Here is an 18,984-nt window from a genome sequence, read left to right on the forward strand (position 1 = left end):
GAAGAGATAGATAGGTAGTTGACCCTGCGTGTAGAGAAGTTGAAGGTCTTTAGACATAGACTGTGCATGATTCCTATGACTGAGGAACCACAGGACATGAGCCCCGTATTATAGGGTTGTTTAAATTACTGGGATTCAAGTGCTTTAATGTCTTACAGTCCTCGCCTATGATAAAATCTTGTATGATGACAGACTGGAATAACCCTAAGGCCCCGTCCCCACTGTTCGTGGCTGTGTGTGCTGCGGCGTGCGCATTGCAAACAAGATACGGCCCTCTATGTGACCGGCCCCAGTCACCGCCTACACGCGCCTGCAGAAAGCGCGATGCGCGACCACCGTTGCCAAAAGACAAGCCAAGCGCCGGCTACGTCACAGCCCTTCTCTGGACGCGTGTCCCAGACCACAGATCGCGGCTGAAACTGGTGCACGCGCCGCCAGGCGCTCCGACGCGCACATGCTCACAGTGACTGGGGCTGTAGCCTAATAATATTGTGTTAGACTGTGACGGTCAGCCAGGTGTCCAGGAGATACTTGACATGATTCAGTATGGATTCTTTCTTACTTCAGGGCGGGAAAAGGAAATGGCAGTTTTCAGCAGTACCCTGCATCGGTTCCTACAGTGCAAGAGAAGTCACTGGGAGGAGTGCCGGCGTATCATAGTGTATGAGGGAGCAGTGGGGTACGGTAAAAGCCGGATCCTGGCAGAGATTAAATTCCTTGCGCAGACAGAAGGCTACAGGTGGGTGGCCGCGTCACTGGCTCCTTGTGCAAGTCGCACATGCATCACACAAACACGAGTAGATAAGACCCAGTGATTTCTTGTGCGGGATACGTAGGGCTCTCTGTGTGAAGGCAAAAGTGGCGCAATTCTGGGGCAAAAATACTCCGAAAATGTATCAAAGAGAATCCTGTTTTAATGAGACGACACACGGGGCAGTTATTTCTCCAGACAATTACCCCACTTTTGCCCTGATACATAAATCCCGTCGAGTTGAAGGAATATTCATTGGGGGTACTGTGAAAAGGCTAACGTGGCGCAAAACGGACGCAAATTGCCTCATTTTCATCTGGCGTCTCTGCGTCAATGTTTCAAGGTCTTTCTACCAGGTTTTTGCGCCGTTTGCGTCCCCTTGTGATTTGGGAAGTGACAATAGGAGGAGTTAGGGATGAGTTACACGAAGCACAGATTTCAAAGCGATGTAGCGATGTAGCATCACTTTCGTATCTTGTATTAACGGGAAAAAATTCCGCCACCTCAGACCTGGCATCAACTTTTCTGTGTAACAATTTGTCTCAAATATAAGAAACACTTTCTTCCATTTGACACAAACAGAAAATCGTGCAATGTGTCAAAATAGACTTCTATATACACTTTATTTTGCTACCGTTGATACATCTCCACTATTGCGTATATGTGCACTGGGAGTTCAAGTTTAGTTTCGTCTTTCACTCTTGGGCCGCCCCACATTTCTCTCCCACTTTCCCCCTTCACTCTCAGAGTCATTGACATGGAGTTGAACAAGATGAATATACGCCATCCGTTTTACACAATCCAGACGCTGATGGCAATTTTCCTGCGTCTGGACGTGTGCAAGGGATACGCTGAAAGAGAAAAAGTCCTACAGACCAAGATCTCGCGGAGCACTAACTCTCAGAGCCTCTGCCTGCTCAACAATCTCTTCCTGGTTAAGGTACAGTCTTTGTGTGTGTGTGTCTACATTACAGTAAGTCGTACTACGTTCATGGCTTAATATCTATGCAGGAGACCTGGAGATAAATGATCTTTACTAGAAAATAACAGAGGCATAGAATACTTTAGGGAATTATAACTGAGGTTTCTTTTTAGGTTGGTCTGTAGCAGTTTTTTTTCAACAGGTGTTCCCCCTGACACCCGTAAAGGGTTCCCTGCCATTTTCAGGTCGCTTGAAAATTGTACCATATACAGAAAAATGTACAATGCATCTGCTCTCAGGCGCGCTATTAGAGGGGGTTGGGGTTCCTTACAATGTATCTGATCTCAGGAGAGGGTTGGGGTTCCTTACAATGCAGCTGATCTCAGACACGTTATTAGAGGGGGTTGGGGTTCCTTACAATGCATCTGCTCTCAGGCACGCTATTAGAGGGGGTTGGGGTTCCTTACAATGCATCTGCTCTCAGACGCGCTATTAGAGTGGGTTGGGGTTCCTTACAATGCATCTGCTCTCAGACGCGCTATTAGAGTGGGTTGGGGTTCCTTACAATGCAGCTGATCTCAGACACGTTATTAGAGAGGGTTGGGGATGCTTGTAATTACACAATATAGTTTATAACTTTCCAAAAAATGGTTGAAAACCACATGTCTATATTGTTGTTTAGGTTTATGAATGTACATGGACAAATTGTCCATAAGGGAAAGACAAGATAGGTCGACCTCTATGTCAGGGTGATTGCACTGGTACTATAACTAGATAAGGATATGGATTGTTCTTTATGTTAACCCAGTTTCCTATCTCCGATGAAGTTTCCCTCATGGAACCCGACACAAAAAGGAGAGAAATGGAGATGCTGTTGTTAAGACTTCTTCAACAGGTAGGTGTCTACGTTGTGGTGGGAATCATGTACCCAGAGAAGAAGGGAAGGTACCCAACAAAGTCAGCACAGGCATGGATTTTTTTCTTTTGACTGTGATCTTCGAGTACCATGGACAGCGACACAAAGAGACCATGTGTACACTTTAGGCTGCGTCCATAGAAGGACCGACAGCGCTGAGCAGTGCAGACGCTCCGCGATGAGCCCGGTCCTCAATAAGGATGTCTTGAGAGGGGGCTCCCGCGAGCGTCCGCAGGCGTGCTGAGGCGCAGGGATTTTCATCCGACAGGAGAAAATGTTTTCAGACCGCGCTGATGATGTCACGTGGCTGCCATCATCCAATCAGGGTAAAGCAGCATGACGTTGACGTCGGCGCCGTGACGTTGACGCCAGCGCCGTGACGTTGACGTCGGGGCTTCTACCCCTGTTGACCCCGTGACGTCATAACTTCGCCTCCTGATCGCGCACGCTGGCTCGCCTGCTAGTCCATGAAATCGCTCCTGATTGAGCAGGTGAGCCTCAGCATGAGCGCGGAGGAGCGCGGGCTGCCCTACTATGGACAAAGCCTTAGGTGCCATATATCTGTGAGTTGTTCTCTGCTTCTCCCATCTTATTTCTGTACACTAATAAACTCTATGTAGGGCATGTCATTGAATCCTCCCATATTACACAGAGATTATGCATGTCATGGTTTCCCTCACTCTCAGGCTGCAGAAAAGGATGTGCTTGTCTGCATCATAGACCAGGCTCATTATATTGATACTGCATCCTGGAACTTTCTGTCTGAGATCACCGCCTCTGTGCCCATATTTATGGCTATGGCGCTGTGCCCCCTGCGCCCTGGGAAGCTGCTTAGTTACCCAGCTGCTCACATCTTGAGAAGCCCCCATACAGTGTTCTCTCAACTGGAGGAACTGCACCGCTCCGTCATCCCTGAAATCGCCTGCAACAGCCTGGGGGTCATCAGCATCGGCACCGACCTTGAAAAGTGAGTCAGACAAGTGCTCCACTGGGAGTTATTCACACTGGGGGGTCATTCAAGGGTGGGAATGAGAGGGTCAAAGTGAGGATTATTGCAGAAGTCCTTCAGTCAACTTAAGTTGTAGGTAGAGTTGAGTGCCACATTACTCTGTTGGATCAGTATGTACAAGCTATAGGCCTAGGAGTGTAGGGAAAGTAGTTTCAGTGTATATATTGTAGTGTCATTTTAACAGGTAAAGTGTAGATGTACGACAAAATGGGATATATGGCACCCCAAACATTCTGTACTGCGGTGAATAATTAAAGGGGTAGTCCCACCTATTGGGTAAACATGTTTTAAAAGGTTGATGTATTTGACATCTTTAGTATCCTGTGAAAAATGGATATATTTTCTTTCTCTTTGGGTGGCACCAAATGTGGGCATATCCGCTAATTAAGCTTATCAGTTTGACCAGCAATGGCCATTATTATTTTACAAATGAAGAAGAAAAAAAAACAACCTGCATGTAGATTTGAGGATTGAGGCGCATCGCCCAAATGTGAGAGGAAGATATTAAAAACCCTCTATAGTTCTGCTGACCATTTAAAGATGAATGTGCAGCTCTGGCTGCACATCAAGGAGAGAAAATGTGCTTCTGTAGAGATCTCGTTGGTGCTGCTATGTCACATATAGTTTTTAGGTGGCCCCATTGTCTTGCTCAGCATACAACGATGTCAGCATTCACTCATCGTTGAATATTCCCCTTCCTGTACCCAAGTATATGGTACTGTGGTACAGTCTGGATCGTGATGCAGTGGAGTACAGAAGCTTTCAGGGTGGGATTGGAGAAGTGTGTACACGGTCTGAGTGCTTGGGATGCATTTTCAGCCCAGTAGATATAGTGTCCCATCCCTCACAGGCTCTTGGTGGAGCGGAGTTATGGTGTGCCTTATTACCTGGACGAACTGCTGAAGAGTTTGTATGTTAATAACATGTTGGAGCTGCGGCCAGTGGAGGAAGAAGAGAGAGATCAGGTTGATGAACTTTTTATTCGATCCCTGAACTTGAACCCGAGCATAAAGAGTGACGAGACCTCTAAGTGTGAGTGATATGCTACATTGTAGACCACACCGCACAGAACATCATGATCCTGCACAACAATCTCACAACGTTTTACCGTAGTGCTGACATCACATCATCATCCTTCACAGTAACGTCCCAGCAGAAAACCACAGCACGACTTACTCACATACATCAATACGGAACAGTATTGTTTGAGAAAGGAATGACAAGAATGACCTCAGTTGGGCTAATCTACGTCAAGGATAGAACAAATTGATGCAGTAGTTCTCTTTTTTTATTGATGTGAAAAATGCAGAGGTGTAAGTGGAGAGTACAGGAGGTTCCAGGTGTTGTATTCAATATTAGTTCCACAACCTCCTCCTTTTTGTTTTTTTTTACCCCATCCCCCAACAGGTCAGGTTTTCAGAATATCCCAGCTTCAGTACAGGTGGCTTAATCAGAGGCTCAGCACCACCAATGCTGAAGCAGGGACTGATTGAACCACCTGTGCTGTAGGGGGGACTGATTGAGCCACCTGTGCTGAAGCAGGGATATCCTGAAAACCTGACCTGTTGGAGTGCTTGAGGACTGGAGTTGAGCCCCCCCCCCCCCCCCCCCCCCCCCGCCCCCGATGTATTATACAGCAGTTGGTTTATTAAATAAAGAGGTAACAGTGTTCTGTCGCGTGACTGACAACCGCGAATCTGCATAGGGGACAGCAGTTTTGTGATGTAGAGACCCTATGACATTGAGTAGACATCCATAAGGTGGTGGGACGCATGGGCAACCTATTATGTGAAGGTATGGGGTGGAGGGAATCGGGGGTCATTAATCTTAACCTCTCCACGGCTCCCAAGTCTCTTGGAGTTTAGTGCCAGTATTGTTGAGCATACTTGTTATTTTTTCCATTTGGTAGATGTGACAGATTGTTCCCCTGTGATTTGGAACGAGTTCCTTTATTATAGTGGCACTTGCAGTATTACACACGAGGGTCTTAGACTCACCAGAAATAGAATATCAAGCGTGACTGGAACACATGCTGTAGGACACAGTGGTAAGTGGTGTGTCTACAGCGGGTGACTTCTTATAGTGTTAATGAAAGAAGAATTCGAAGTTCTGAAAAGGTCATATACTGTAGTTCGCACAGCATCGATTAAGTTAACACTACATGGAAAACGCCATCAGATAAAATGATTGGGTTAACTCCCAGCACACTGTTATAACGTACACTTTAGTAATGTTGTGACTAATGCATGCCTGTGTCTCTCCCACGGGGGCAGCTTTTGTCAAGTGGCAGCTGATGAATCCTCGCAAGGTGATGTCACTAATGGCATCCAGACCAGAGGGACATGAATTATTTACATGTAGCTTGAGTGAAGCTGTAAAACTGCAGAACATTCCACTGCCGTATACGCTCAGAGGTTTGTCTCCATATCCCTACCCCGCTGCCGTATACACTCAGAGGTTAGTCTCCATATCCCTACCCCGCTGCCGTATACACTCAGAGGTTTGTCTCCACATCCCTACCCCGCTGCCGTATACACTCAGAGGTTTGTCTCCACATCCCTACCCCGCTGCCGTATACACTCAGAGGTTTGTCTCCACATCCCTACCCCGCTGCTCTATACACTCAGAGGTTTGTCTCCACATCCCTACCCCACTGCCGTATACACTCAGAGGTTTGTCTCCACATCCCTACCCCACTGCCGTATACACTCAGAGGTTTGTCTCCACATCCCTTCACCCCACTGCCGTATACACTCAGAGGTTTGTCTCCACATCCCTACCCCACTGCCGTATACGCTCAGAGGTTTGTCTCCACATCCCTACCCCACTGCCGTATACACTCAGAGGTTTGTCTCCACATACCTTCACCCCACTGCCGTATACACTCAGAGGTTTGTCTCCACATCCCTTCACCCCACTGCCGTATACACTCAGAGGTTTGTCTCCACATCCCTTCACCCCACTGCCGTATACACTCAGAGGTTTGTCTCCACATCCCTTCACCCCACTGCCGTATACACTCAGAGGTTTGTCTCCACATCCCTACCCCACTGCCGTATACGCTCAGAGGTTTGTCTCCACATCCCTACCCCGCTGCCGTATACGCTCAGAGGTTTGTCTCCACATCCCTACCCCACTGCCGTATACACTCAGAGGTTTGTCTCCACATCCCTTCACCCCACTGCCGTATACGCTCAGAGGTTTGTCTCCACATCCCTTCACCCCACTGCCGTATACGCTCAGAGGTTTGTCTCCACATCCCTTCACCCCACTGCCGTATACACTCAGAGGTTTGTTTCCACATCCCTTCATCCCACTGCCGTATACACTCAGAGGTTTGTCTCCACATCCCAAACCCCACTGCCGTATACACTCAGAGGTTTGTCTCCACATCCCTACCCCACTGCCGTATACACTCAGAGGTTTGTCTCCACATCCCTACCCCGCTGCTCTATACACTCAGAGGTTTGTCTCCACATCCCTACCCCACTGCCGTATACACTCAGAGGTTTGTCTCCACATCCCTACCCCACTGCCGTATACACTCAGAGGTTTGTCTCCACATCCCTTCACCCCACTGCCGTATACACTCAGAGGTTTGTCTCCACATCCCTTCACCCCACTGCCGTATACACTCAGAGGTTTGTCTCCACATCCCTTCACCCCACTGCCGTATACACTCAGAGGTTTGTCTCCACATCCCTTCACCCCACTGCCGTATACACTCAGAGGTTTGTCTCCACATCCCTACCCCACTGCCGTATACGCTCAGAGGTTTGTCTCCACATCCCTACCCCGCTGCCGTATACGCTCAGAGGTTTGTCTCCACATCCCTACCCCACTGCCGTATACACTCAGAGGTTTGTCTCCACATCCCTTCACCCCACTGCCGTATACGCTCAGAGGTTTGTCTCCACATCCCTTCACCCCACTGCCGTATACGCTCAGAGGTTTGTCTCCACATCCCTACCCCGCTGCCGTATACACTCAGAGGTTTGTCTCCACATCCCTTCACCCCACTGTCGTATACGCTCAGAGGTTTGTCTCCACATCCCTACCCCACTGTCGTATACGCTCAGAGGTTTGTCTCCACATCCCTACCCCACTGCCGTATACGCTCAGAGGTTTGTCTCCACATCCCAAACCCCACTGCCGTATACACTTAGAGGTTTGTCTCCACATCCTTACCCCACTGCCGTATACACTCAGAGGTTTGTCTCCACATCCCTACCCCGCTGCCGTATACACTCAGAGGTTTGTCTCCACATCCCAAACCCCACTGCCGTATACACTCAGAGGTTTGTCTCCACATCCCAAACCCCACTGCCGTATACACTTAGAGGTTTGTCTCCACATCCTTACCCCACTGCCGTATACACTCAGAGGTTTGTCTCCACATCCCTTCACCCCACTGCCGTATACACTCAGAGGTTTGTTTCCACATCCCTTCACCCCACTGCCGTATACACTCAGAGGTTTGTCTCCACATCCCTACCCCACTGCCGTATACACTCAGAGGTTTGTCTCCACATCCCTTCACCCCACTGCCGTATACACTCAGAGGTTTGTTTCCACATCCCTTCACCCCACTGCCGTATACACTCAGAGGTTTGTCTCCACATCCCTTCACCCCACTGCCGTATACACTCAGAGGTTTGTCTCCACATCCCTTCACCCCACTGCCGTATACACTCAGAGGTTTGTCTCCACATCCCTTCACCCCACTGCCGTATACACTCAGAGGTTTGTTTCCACATCCCTTCACCCCACTGCCGTATACACTCAGAGGTTTGTCTCCACATCCCTTCACCCCACTGCCGTATACACTCAGAGGTTTGTCTCCACATCCCTTCACCCCACTGCCGTATACGCTCAGAGGTTTGTCTCCACATCCCTACCCCACTGCCGTATACACTCAGAGGTTTGTCTCCACATCCCTACCCCACTGCCGTATACACTCAGAGGTTTGTCTCCACATCCCTTCACCCCACTGCCGTATACACTCGGAGGTTTGTCTCCACATCCCTTCACCCCACTGCCGTATACACTCAGAGGTTTGTCTCCACATCCCTTCACCCCACTGCCGTATACACTCAGAGGTTTGTCTCCACATCCCTACCCCACTGCCGTATACACTCAGAGGTTTGTCTCCACATCCCTACCCCACTGCCGTATACACTCGGAGGTTTGTCTCCACATCCCTTCACCCCACTGCCGTATACACTCAGAGGTTTGTCTCCACATCCCTACCCCACTGCCGTATACACTCAGAGGTTTGTCTCCACATCCCTACCCCACTGCCGTATACACTCGGAGGTTTGTCTCCACATCCCTACCCCACTGCCGTATACACTCAGAGGTTTGTCTCCACATCCCTTCACCCCACTGCCGTATACACTCAGAGGTTTGTCTCCACATCCCTTCACCCCACTGCCGTATACACTCAGAGGTTTGTCTCCACATCCCTTCACCCCACTGCCGTATACACTCAGAGGTTTGTCTCCACATCCCTTCACCCCACTGCCGTATACACTCAGAGGTTTGTCTCCACATCCCTTCATCCCACTGCCGTATAAATTCAGAGGTTTGTCTCCACATCCCTTCACCCCACTGCCGTATACACTCAGAGGTTTGTCTCCACATCCCTTCACCCCACTGCCGTATACACTCAGAGGTTTGTTTCCACATCCCTACCCCACTGCCGTATACGCTCAGAGGTTTGTCTCCACATCCCTTCACCCTACTGCCGTATACACTCAGAGGTTTGTCTCCACATCCCTTCACCCCACTGCCGTATACACTCAGAGGTTTGTCTCCACATCCCTACCCCACTGCCGTATACACTCAGAGGTTTGTTTTCACATCCCTTCACCCCACTGCCGTATACACTCAGAGGTTTGTTTCCACATCCCTACCCCACTGCCGTATACACTCAGAGGTTTGTCTCCACATCCCTACCCCACTACCGTATACACTCAGAGGTTTGTCTCCACATCCCTACCCCACTGCCGTATACACTTAGAGGTTTGTCTCCACATCCCTTCACCCCACTGCCGTATACACTCAGAGGTTTGTCTCCACATCCCTTCACCCCACTGCCGTATACACTCAGAGGTTTGTCTCCACATCCCTTCACCCCACTGCCGTATACACTCAGAGGTTTGTCTCCACATCCCTTCACCCCACTGCCGTATACACTCAGAGGTTTGTCTCCACATCCCTTCACCCCACTGCCGTATACACTCAGAGGTTTGTCTCCACATCCCTAACCCACTGCCGTATACACTTAGAGGTTTGTCTCCACATCCCTTCACCCCACTGCCTTATACACTCAGAGGTTTGTCTCCACATCCCTACCCACTGCCGTATACACTCAGAGGTTTCTCTCCACATCCCTACCCCACTGCCGTATACACTCAGAGGTTTGTCTCCACATCCCTACCCCACTGCCGTATACACTCAGAGGTTTGTCTCCACATCCCTTCACCCTACTGCCGTATACACTCAGAGTTTTGTCTCCACATCCCTACCCCACTGCCGTATACACTCAGAGGTTTGTCTCTACATCCCTACCCCACTGCCGTATACACTCAGAGGTTTGTCTCCACATCCCTTCACCCCACTGCCGTATACACTCAGAGGTTTGTCTCCACATCCCTTCACCCCACTGCCGTATACACTCAGAGGTTTGTCTCCACATCCCTTCACCCCACTGCCGTATACACTCAGAGGTTTGTCTCCACATCCCTTCACCCCACTGCTGTATACGCTCAGAGGTTTGTCTCCACATCCCTTCACCCCACTGCCGTATACGCTCAGAGGTTTGTCTCCACATCCCTTCACCCCACTGCCGTATACACTCAGAGGTTTGTCTCCACATCCCTTCACCCCACTGCCGTATACACTCAGAGGTTTGTCTCCACATCCCTTCACCCCACTGCCGTATACACTCAGAGGTTTGTCTCCACATCCCTACCCCACTGCCGTATACGCTCAGAGGTTTGTCTCCACATCCCTACCCCGCTGCCGTATACGCTCAGAGGTTTGTCTCCACATCCCTACCCCACTGCCGTATACACTCAGAGGTTTGTCTCCACATCCCTTCACCCCACTGCCGTATACGCTCAGAGGTTTGTCTCCACATCCCTTCACCCCACTGCCGTATACACTCAGAGGTTTGTCTCCACATCCCTACCCCACTGCCGTATACACTCAGAGGTTTGTTTCCACATCCCTTCACCCCACTGCCGTATACACTCAGAGGTTTGTTTCCACATCCCTACCCCACTGCCGTATACACTCAGAGGTTTGTCTCCACATCCCTACCCCACTACCGTATACACTCAGAGGTTTGTCTCCACATCCCTACCCCACTGCCGTATACACTTAGAGGTTTGTCTCCACATCCCTTCACCCCACTGCCGTATACACTCAGAGGTTTGTCTCCACATCCCTTCACCCCACTGCCGTATACTCTCAGAGGTTTGTCTCCACATCCCTTCACCCCACTGCCGTATACACTCAGAGGTTTGTCTCCACATCCCTTCACCCCACTGCCGTATACACTCAGAGGTTTGTCTCCACATCCCTTCACCCCACTGCCGTATACACTCAGAGGTTTGTCTCCACATCCCTAACCCACTGCCGTATACACTTAGAGGTTTGTCTCCACATCCCTTCACCCCACTGCCTTATACACTCAGAGGTTTGTCTCCACATCCCTACCCACTGCCGTATACACTCAGAGGTTTCTCTCCACATCCCTACCCCACTGCCGTATACACTCAGAGGTTTGTCTCCACATCCCTACCCCACTGCCGTATACACTCAGAGGTTTGTCTCCACATCCCTTCACCCTACTGCCGTATACACTCAGAGTTTTGTCTCCACATCCCTACCCCACTGCCGTATACACTCAGAGGTTTGTCTCTACATCCCTACCCCACTGCCGTATACACTCAGAGGTTTGTCTCCACATCCCTTCACCCCACTGCCGTATACACTCAGAGGTTTGTCTCCACATCCCTTCACCCCACTGCCGTATACACTCAGAGGTTTGTCTCCACATCCCTTCACCCCACTGCCGTATACGCTCAGAGGTTTGTCTCCACATCCCTTCACCCCACTGCCGTATACGCTCAGAGGTTTGTCTCCACATCCCTTCACCCCACTGCCGTATACACTCAGAGGTTTGTCTCCACATCCCTTCACCCCACTGCCGTATACACTCAGAGGTTTGTCTCCACATCCCTACCCCACTGCCGTATACACTCAGAGGTTTGTCTCCACATCCCTACCCCACTGCCGTATACACTCAGAGGTTTGTCTCCACATCCCTTCACCCCACTGCCGTATACACTCAGAGGTTTGTCTCCACATCTCTACCCCACTGCCGTATACACTCAGAGGTTTGTCTCCACATCCCTACCCCACTGCCGTATACACTCAGAGGTTTGTCTCCACATCCCTTCACCCTACTGCCGTATACACTCAGAGGTTTGTCTCCACATCCCTACCCCACTGCCGTATACACTTAGAGGTTTGTCTCCACATACCTACCCCACTGCCGTATACACTCAGAGGTTTGTCTCCACATCCCTTCACCCTACTGCCGTATACACTCAGAGTTTTGTCTCCACATCCCTTCACCCCACTGCCGTATACACTTAGAGGTTTGTCTCCACATACCTACCCCACTGCCGTATACACTCAGAGGTTTGTCTCCACATCCCTTCACCCCACTGCCGTATACACTCAGAGGTTTGTCTCCACATCCCTACCCCACTGCCGTATACACCCAGAGGTTTGTCTCCACATCCCTTCACCCCACTGCCGTATACACTCAGAGGTTTGTCTCCACATCCCTTCATCCATCTGCCGTATACACTCAGAGGTTTGTCTCAACATCCCTTCACCCCACTGCCGTATACACTCAGAGGTTTGTCTCAACATCCCTTCACCCCACTGCCGTATACACTCAGAGGTTTGTCTCCACATCCCTTCACCACTGCCGTATACACTCAGAGGTTTGTCTCCACATCCCTACCCCACTGCCGTATACACTCAGAGGTTTGTCTCCACATCCCTACCCCACTGCCGTATACGCTCAGAGGTTTGTCTCCACATCCCTACCCCACTGCCGTATACACTCAGAGGTTTGTCTCCACATCCCTTCACCACTGCCGTATACACTCAGAGGTTTGTCTCCACATCCCTACCCCACTGCCGTATACACTCAGAGGTTTGTCTCCACATCCCTTCATCCATCTGCCGTATACACTCAGAGGTTTGTCTCCACATCCCTTCACCCCACTGCCGTATACACTCAGAGGTTTGTCTCCACATCCCTTCATCCTACTGCCGTATACACTCAGAGGTTTGTTTCCACATCCCTTCACCCCACTGCCGTATACACTCAGAGGTTTGTCTCCACATCCCTACCCCACTGCCGTATACACTCAGAGGTTTGTCTCCACATCCCTTCACCACTGCCGTATACACTCAGAGGTTTGTCTCCACATCCCTACCCCACTGCCGTATACACTCAGAGGTTTGTCTCCACATCCCTACCCCACTGCCGTATACACTCAGAGGTTTGTCTCCACATCCCTACCCCACTGCCGTATACGCTCAGAGGTTTGTCTCCACATCCCTACCCCACTGCCGTATACGCTCAGAGGTTTGTCTCCACATCCCTACCCCACTGCCGTATACTCTCAGAGGTTTGTCTCCACATCCCTTCACCCCACTGCCCCACTGCCGTATACACTCAGAGGTTTGTCTCCACATCCCTTCACCCCACTGCCGTATACACTCAGAGGTTTGTCTCCACATCCCTACCCCACTGCCGTATACACTTAGAGGTTTGTTTCCACACCCCTACCCCACTGCCGTATACACTTAGAGGTTTGTCTCCACATCCCTTCACCCCACTGCCGTGTACACTTAGAGGTTTGTTTCCACATCCCTTCACCCCACTGCCGTATACACTCAGAGGTTTGTCTCCACATCCCTACCCCACTGCCGTATACACTCAGAGGTTTGTCTCCACATCCCTACCCCACTGCCGTATACACTCAGAGGTTTGTCTCCACATCCCTTCACCCCACTGCCGTATACACTCAGAGGTTTGTCTCCACATCCCTTCACCCCACTGCCGTATATACTCAGAGGTTTGTCTCCACATCCCTATCCCACTGCCGTATACACTCAGAGGTTTGTCTCCACATCCCTACCCCACTGCCGTATACACTCAGAGGTTTGTCTCCACATCCCTTCACCCCACTGCCGTATACGCTCAGAGGTTTGTCTCCACATCCCTACCCCACTGCCGTATACACTCAGAGGTTTGTCTCCACATCCCTTCACCCCACTGCCGTATACACTCAGAGGTTTGTCTCCACATCCCTACGCCACTGCCGTATACACTCAGAGGTTTGTCTCCACATCCCTACCCCAGTGCCGTATACACTCAGAGGTTTGTTTCCACATCCCTTCACCACACTGCCGTATACACTCAGAGGTTTGTCTCCACATCCCTACCCCAGTGCCGTATACACTCAGAGGTTTGTCTCCACATCCCTACGCCACTGCCGTATACACTCAGAGGTTTGTCTCCACATCCCTACCCCACTGCCGTATACACTCAGAGGTTTGTCTCCACATCCCTTCATCCCACTGCCGTATACGCTCAGAGGTTTGTCTCCCCTTCCCTTCACCCCACTTCCATATACACTCAGAGGTTTGTCTCCACATCCCTACCCCACTGCCGTATACACTTAGAGGTTTGTCTCCACATCCCTACCCCACTGCCGTATACACTCAGAGGTTTGTCTCCACATCCCTTCAACCCACTGCCGTATACACTCAGAGGTTTGTCTCCACATCCCTACCCCACTGCCGTATACACTCAGAGGTTTGTCTCCACATCCCTTCACCCCACTGCCGTATACATTTAGAGGTTTGTCTCCACATCCCTACCCCACTGCCGTATACACTCAGAGGTTTGTCTCCACATCCCTTCACCCCACTGCCGTATACACTCAGAGGTTTGTTTCCACACCCCTACCCCACTGCCGTATACACTCAGAGGTTTGTCTCCACATCCCTTCACCCCACTGCCGTATACACTCAGAGGTTTGTCTCCACATCCCTACCCCACTGCCGTATACACTCAGAGGTTTGTCTCCACATCCCTACCCCACTGCCGTATACACTCAGAGGTTTGTCTCCACATCCCTACCCCACTGCCGTATACACTCAGAGGTTTGTCTCCACATCCCTACCCCACTGCCGTATACACTCAGAGGTTTGTCTCCACATCCCTTCACCCCACTGCCGTATACACTCAGAGGTTTGTCTCCACATCCCTACCCCACTGCCGTATACACTCAGAGTTTGTTTTCACATCCCTACCCCACTGCCGTATACACTCAGAGTTTGTTTTCACATCCCTTCATCACCCCCAACCACCCCCCCCCCATCTTTACCCTCAGAAACACCAGCTCTATAAAAAGACAACTTTTGCTGAACAACGCTGTGATTAATGATTGGATATTGTACCTCCATGATGAAAACACTTACTGTGTAGATGTTGCATATCAGCTTTGTCTTCCTACAAACCTATATAAAATCGTTCATCTTTCTTTAGATAGTCCTTTTTACCAAAGGTGGGAATACACAAGATCAAATGAAGGGATCTGTTAAAGTCTCAGCAGAAAAACCAGTGGAAATCCGGTGATAAAACTGCACCAAATTTATTAAGGATAATGAATCCCACTGAAATCAATTTACATTTTTCCTCTTATAAATCAAGTGCAACTCCTTTTTTGTCCAGTTTTTCCCCCCCAGTTTTACTCTTTGGAGACTTTGACAAACAGCACTACAACTTCTTATGATTAAGACAAAATCATTCTTAAAGTAGTAAATTACTTGAAATAAATGTTTACAAATAACTTGAAAGTCGTGATAATAAGCGGAGACGGGCGGATTTTTTTTATTGCGGATTTGAATCCGTCTCGGATTGGCCGGTTCCTTTGGTCCATGGATTTCCACGGGTCAATTTAAAAAAAATGGCGATTCGCCTCATGCAGATTTGTAATTTTTTTTTTTACACTGACAACCCAACCCGCGGATTCGACAATCCGAATGTGCAGATTGGATTCTTAAAATCTGTCAGCGGATTGCGGAATGCGCGGATGGATTGTTAAAATCCACCAGCGGGATTGTATCCAATGGTGGTTTGGGCTGAATCCGCGCGGATTGAAACGGTAACAATCCGTCTGCGGATTTTACCCCGGCGGAACGGATTTTGAAATGGCAAACTCTGGAAATTCCGGGAAACGTATTTGCACTGGCTCGCCCGTCTCTAGCAATAAGCAGCGTAACTCCCGTCACATGAGAATGCTTGTGTTAAATCTCATTGCTTTTCAGCACCCTGGATAGTAACTTTTTCTCAGTGCCCGTACTGTACTTCAGGGAAACGGTCTGCATTTTCAGTAGTACCATGTAGTGTGAAGCGCAGATTACCTCCTGGATAGGACATTATCTTCACAAATGACATACAGTTCATTCTATTATAATGACATGTAGTCATGCAAAAGCAATTTGCCTATTTATTTCTGAATTAATTGCTACATTGGAGATTGTAATAAGTATTTAACTGTATTCTACAGGCTTTATTGGTTTTAAAGCCCTGGTGAAGGTACTGAGTTGATTGAAATGCTGGTAATTGTAATAAATATGTAAGCCTGGAGACTTCATTCTTGGAACAACTCAATTTCAATGTGTTTGATGATACCTGCCAGAGTTGTCCCCTCCCAATAACCTTCCCTAACCCCCGCACCTAGGTATTGCCCTGGCTCAGCTGGATCACATGACTGCAGCAGAGCAGATGGTGGTGAAGTGTGCAGCTGTGATTGGCCAGACATTCAGCACAGTCCTACTCATGCACATCCTGCCCAAGGGCTCAGAGTGGAAGTTGTCTCAGACCCTCCGCTCCTTGGTCAAAGCTAATATGTTGGAATGCGCGCTGAGGGCGAAAAAGCAGGATGAAAGCACCGTGACTCAGAAGGACACCACCAAACGCCAGCTCTGCTATTGTCCAGCTGACACCCCCAAGGAAGGGGAGAAAGGTAAGTTAGCAGGAGAGACAGAGGGCAGGGTGGGTTTAAAAGGTGTCAAACTCAGCCTTCAATGGCCACCTACAAGCTACGCCACTGGTTGAGCTACTTGTGCCGAAGCAGGGATATCCATAAAACCAGGCCGGTTGGTGGCCCTTGAGGACTGAGTTTGACACCCCTAGGTTAAAGTAATGTTTCATTTTTTGTTACCATGCCGCTGAAGATAGACACACAGAGACAATGATTCACTAGTGTGGACGATGGTACATGTCCAGCTGACCTCGCGGTTCTTTTTTTAAGAGGATAGAGGCCCCAAAAAGCATTATCATAACTCTCCTGTAAGTATAGCTTCTCAGTCTGAATGCCAACTCCAAACTCGCCACGTGTCTGAAGACCAATGAAAATAGCTGCAAAAGGCTCTCCCATGGATTGTTACCGCATGTTATGGGGTATCAGGGATGGGCTTCCACAACATATAGCAAGGAAGACCTTTGGGTGTTGGAGCTACAAGGAGTTCTTTTGGGAAGGAGGTAGAAAAAATATTAGGTTCCATAGAGCAAAGCTGGGATCTTTCACCCAAACACGACCTGCTACCTCAAGGGAGAGTGGGAAAGGCATGAAGGAGGTTGGAAGATAAATTTGAGTAATGGGAAGCAGCAAGTAAGAGGAGATGGAGATCGAGGGAGGTGAGTGTTAAACATGTCCCTGTGCAGGCTGGACTCCTCATCTGGCCCTCGGGCCCCCGCTGGATATGTGGTCATGTCGTGTGATGCGCTTCTGCACCCCACTTCTCCAGGAGACGGCATACGGGCTGTGGCTGTGTGAGCAGAGCAGAAACCTCCACCTCCAGTGTGCGTCCTTCCTTGAGTCCCATGCGCATAGGTGCAGCAAGTGCGGGGGTGGAGACTTCATCTTCGGTCACCAGCTTGCACTGATAACTGGGGACAGTTACACTGAAATCGGGTTCAGTGAAACTTCGCTCAACTCCAGAGACCAGGATGATAAGATAAGCGCAGAAGCTGCACAGCTCACTGAGACAGTGCTGAAAGGTCTAGCAGGTAACACAATGACACACGGATATACAACCACACAGGTCGCTTTGCACAGCCTGATATGTACAGTAGCACAGCACCACATAGCTAGACAGAACCCTGCAGTAACACAGGAACCTATGCACTGCATGAAACAGACTGATACATGCAGTGCACTGTATCTCTCTCCGGAGGTATCACCACTAACAGACATGTCAAACTTTGACAGAAAATAACATGGATGTGCCGGAGGACCCCAATTACGTTATAGAGCATTTCAAATGTGAAGACAACCTCTCGCCTCCAGATAAACCTCTGCCCCACACAGGTAATAGCCTCAGTTTCTGCCCTCCTGTATACCTTCCTCTCACTAACTCTACCAAGCCCTGCACCCTTAGTAAGGCACTTTGGGACACATTTACGAGGCAGTGCTACTCAGTAAATATGGCCCTTTAAAATTATCACCCATTCACTTAATTGGGGCTGTAACGCGTCTTCCAGTATGAGTGGTGCCTTATGGAGTAGCACTCCTTAGGAGATTAGGCCCTTGATCTCCCGGTTCTTTATTAATGCATTATTTTATGTACAGCTCTGTGCACACTGGAAGTTGTGTCTACAACCAAAATGAAACAGTGCACAGACCCGGGGATTGGTGGTCCAGATCACGTACTTATTTATCTTGGGATGATGGAAGGAGCACATGTCTGCGTTCATCTCCGTGATGTTGCTGTTAAGCGGCACTTTCTCGTGTCACAGGAGACCTTTGCGTTCTGGTCGTTGCCGATGCGGAGACTCCTATGGAGGCCAGCACAGACAGCCGACCTGCAGCACAGCAACCCCTGTGTGACAAGCCCGGTGACATATTTGCAGCACCACTGCCTCTGTGTGACGAAGAAGGTGATGCGCCGGCAGGACAGCAGTCCATGAGTAACCAGAGAGGTATCACATTGTCAGGATAGCATCAAGAAAGGTGACGCTCAAAGCAGCTTCTCCTTGTGCCCAGTTATTTCATATCAGGATTATATCTCACCTTGAGCAAGTGGTCATGCCCAGCTCCTCTCTCCTGTGTGCTCAGGGAGTTAACATGCGCACATGCTGGAGTCTGTTTGTCAAGGTCAGGTTATGCCATCCAAATGAGAGAAACGTCTCCATCAAGTTTCTCAAATCCGATGCAAATCCATTAATTCAGGGGTGCTCAACTCCAGTCCGCAAGAAACCCCCCAACAGGTCAGGT

The 18,984-nt window shown here is 49.6% G+C and overlaps 1 protein-coding gene across 1 annotated transcript in view; it reads left to right on the forward strand.

Annotated features, from left to right (window-relative positions):
* The window catches only part of ADCY10 (adenylate cyclase 10), a 72,898-nt gene that overhangs the window by 32,927 nt on the left and 20,987 nt on the right, over positions 1–18,984 (forward strand). The window contains exons 14-23 of the mRNA XM_075609573.1: positions 568–739; positions 1,499–1,691; positions 2,482–2,568; positions 3,276–3,556; positions 4,449–4,630; positions 5,872–6,012; positions 16,447–16,731; positions 17,433–17,777; positions 17,980–18,078; positions 18,507–18,689. Of these exons, the coding sequence (XP_075465688.1) occupies positions 568–739; positions 1,499–1,691; positions 2,482–2,568; positions 3,276–3,556; positions 4,449–4,630; positions 5,872–6,012; positions 16,447–16,731; positions 17,433–17,777; positions 17,980–18,078; positions 18,507–18,689 (1,968 nt within the window). The remainder of the gene's footprint in view (positions 1–567; positions 740–1,498; positions 1,692–2,481; positions 2,569–3,275; positions 3,557–4,448; positions 4,631–5,871; positions 6,013–16,446; positions 16,732–17,432; positions 17,778–17,979; positions 18,079–18,506; positions 18,690–18,984) is intronic.

The sequence above is a fragment of the Ascaphus truei genome, chromosome 7 (assembly GCF_040206685.1).
Source record: "Ascaphus truei isolate aAscTru1 chromosome 7, aAscTru1.hap1, whole genome shotgun sequence".
In the NCBI taxonomy this organism is placed as follows: Eukaryota; Metazoa; Chordata; class Amphibia; order Anura; family Ascaphidae; genus Ascaphus; species Ascaphus truei.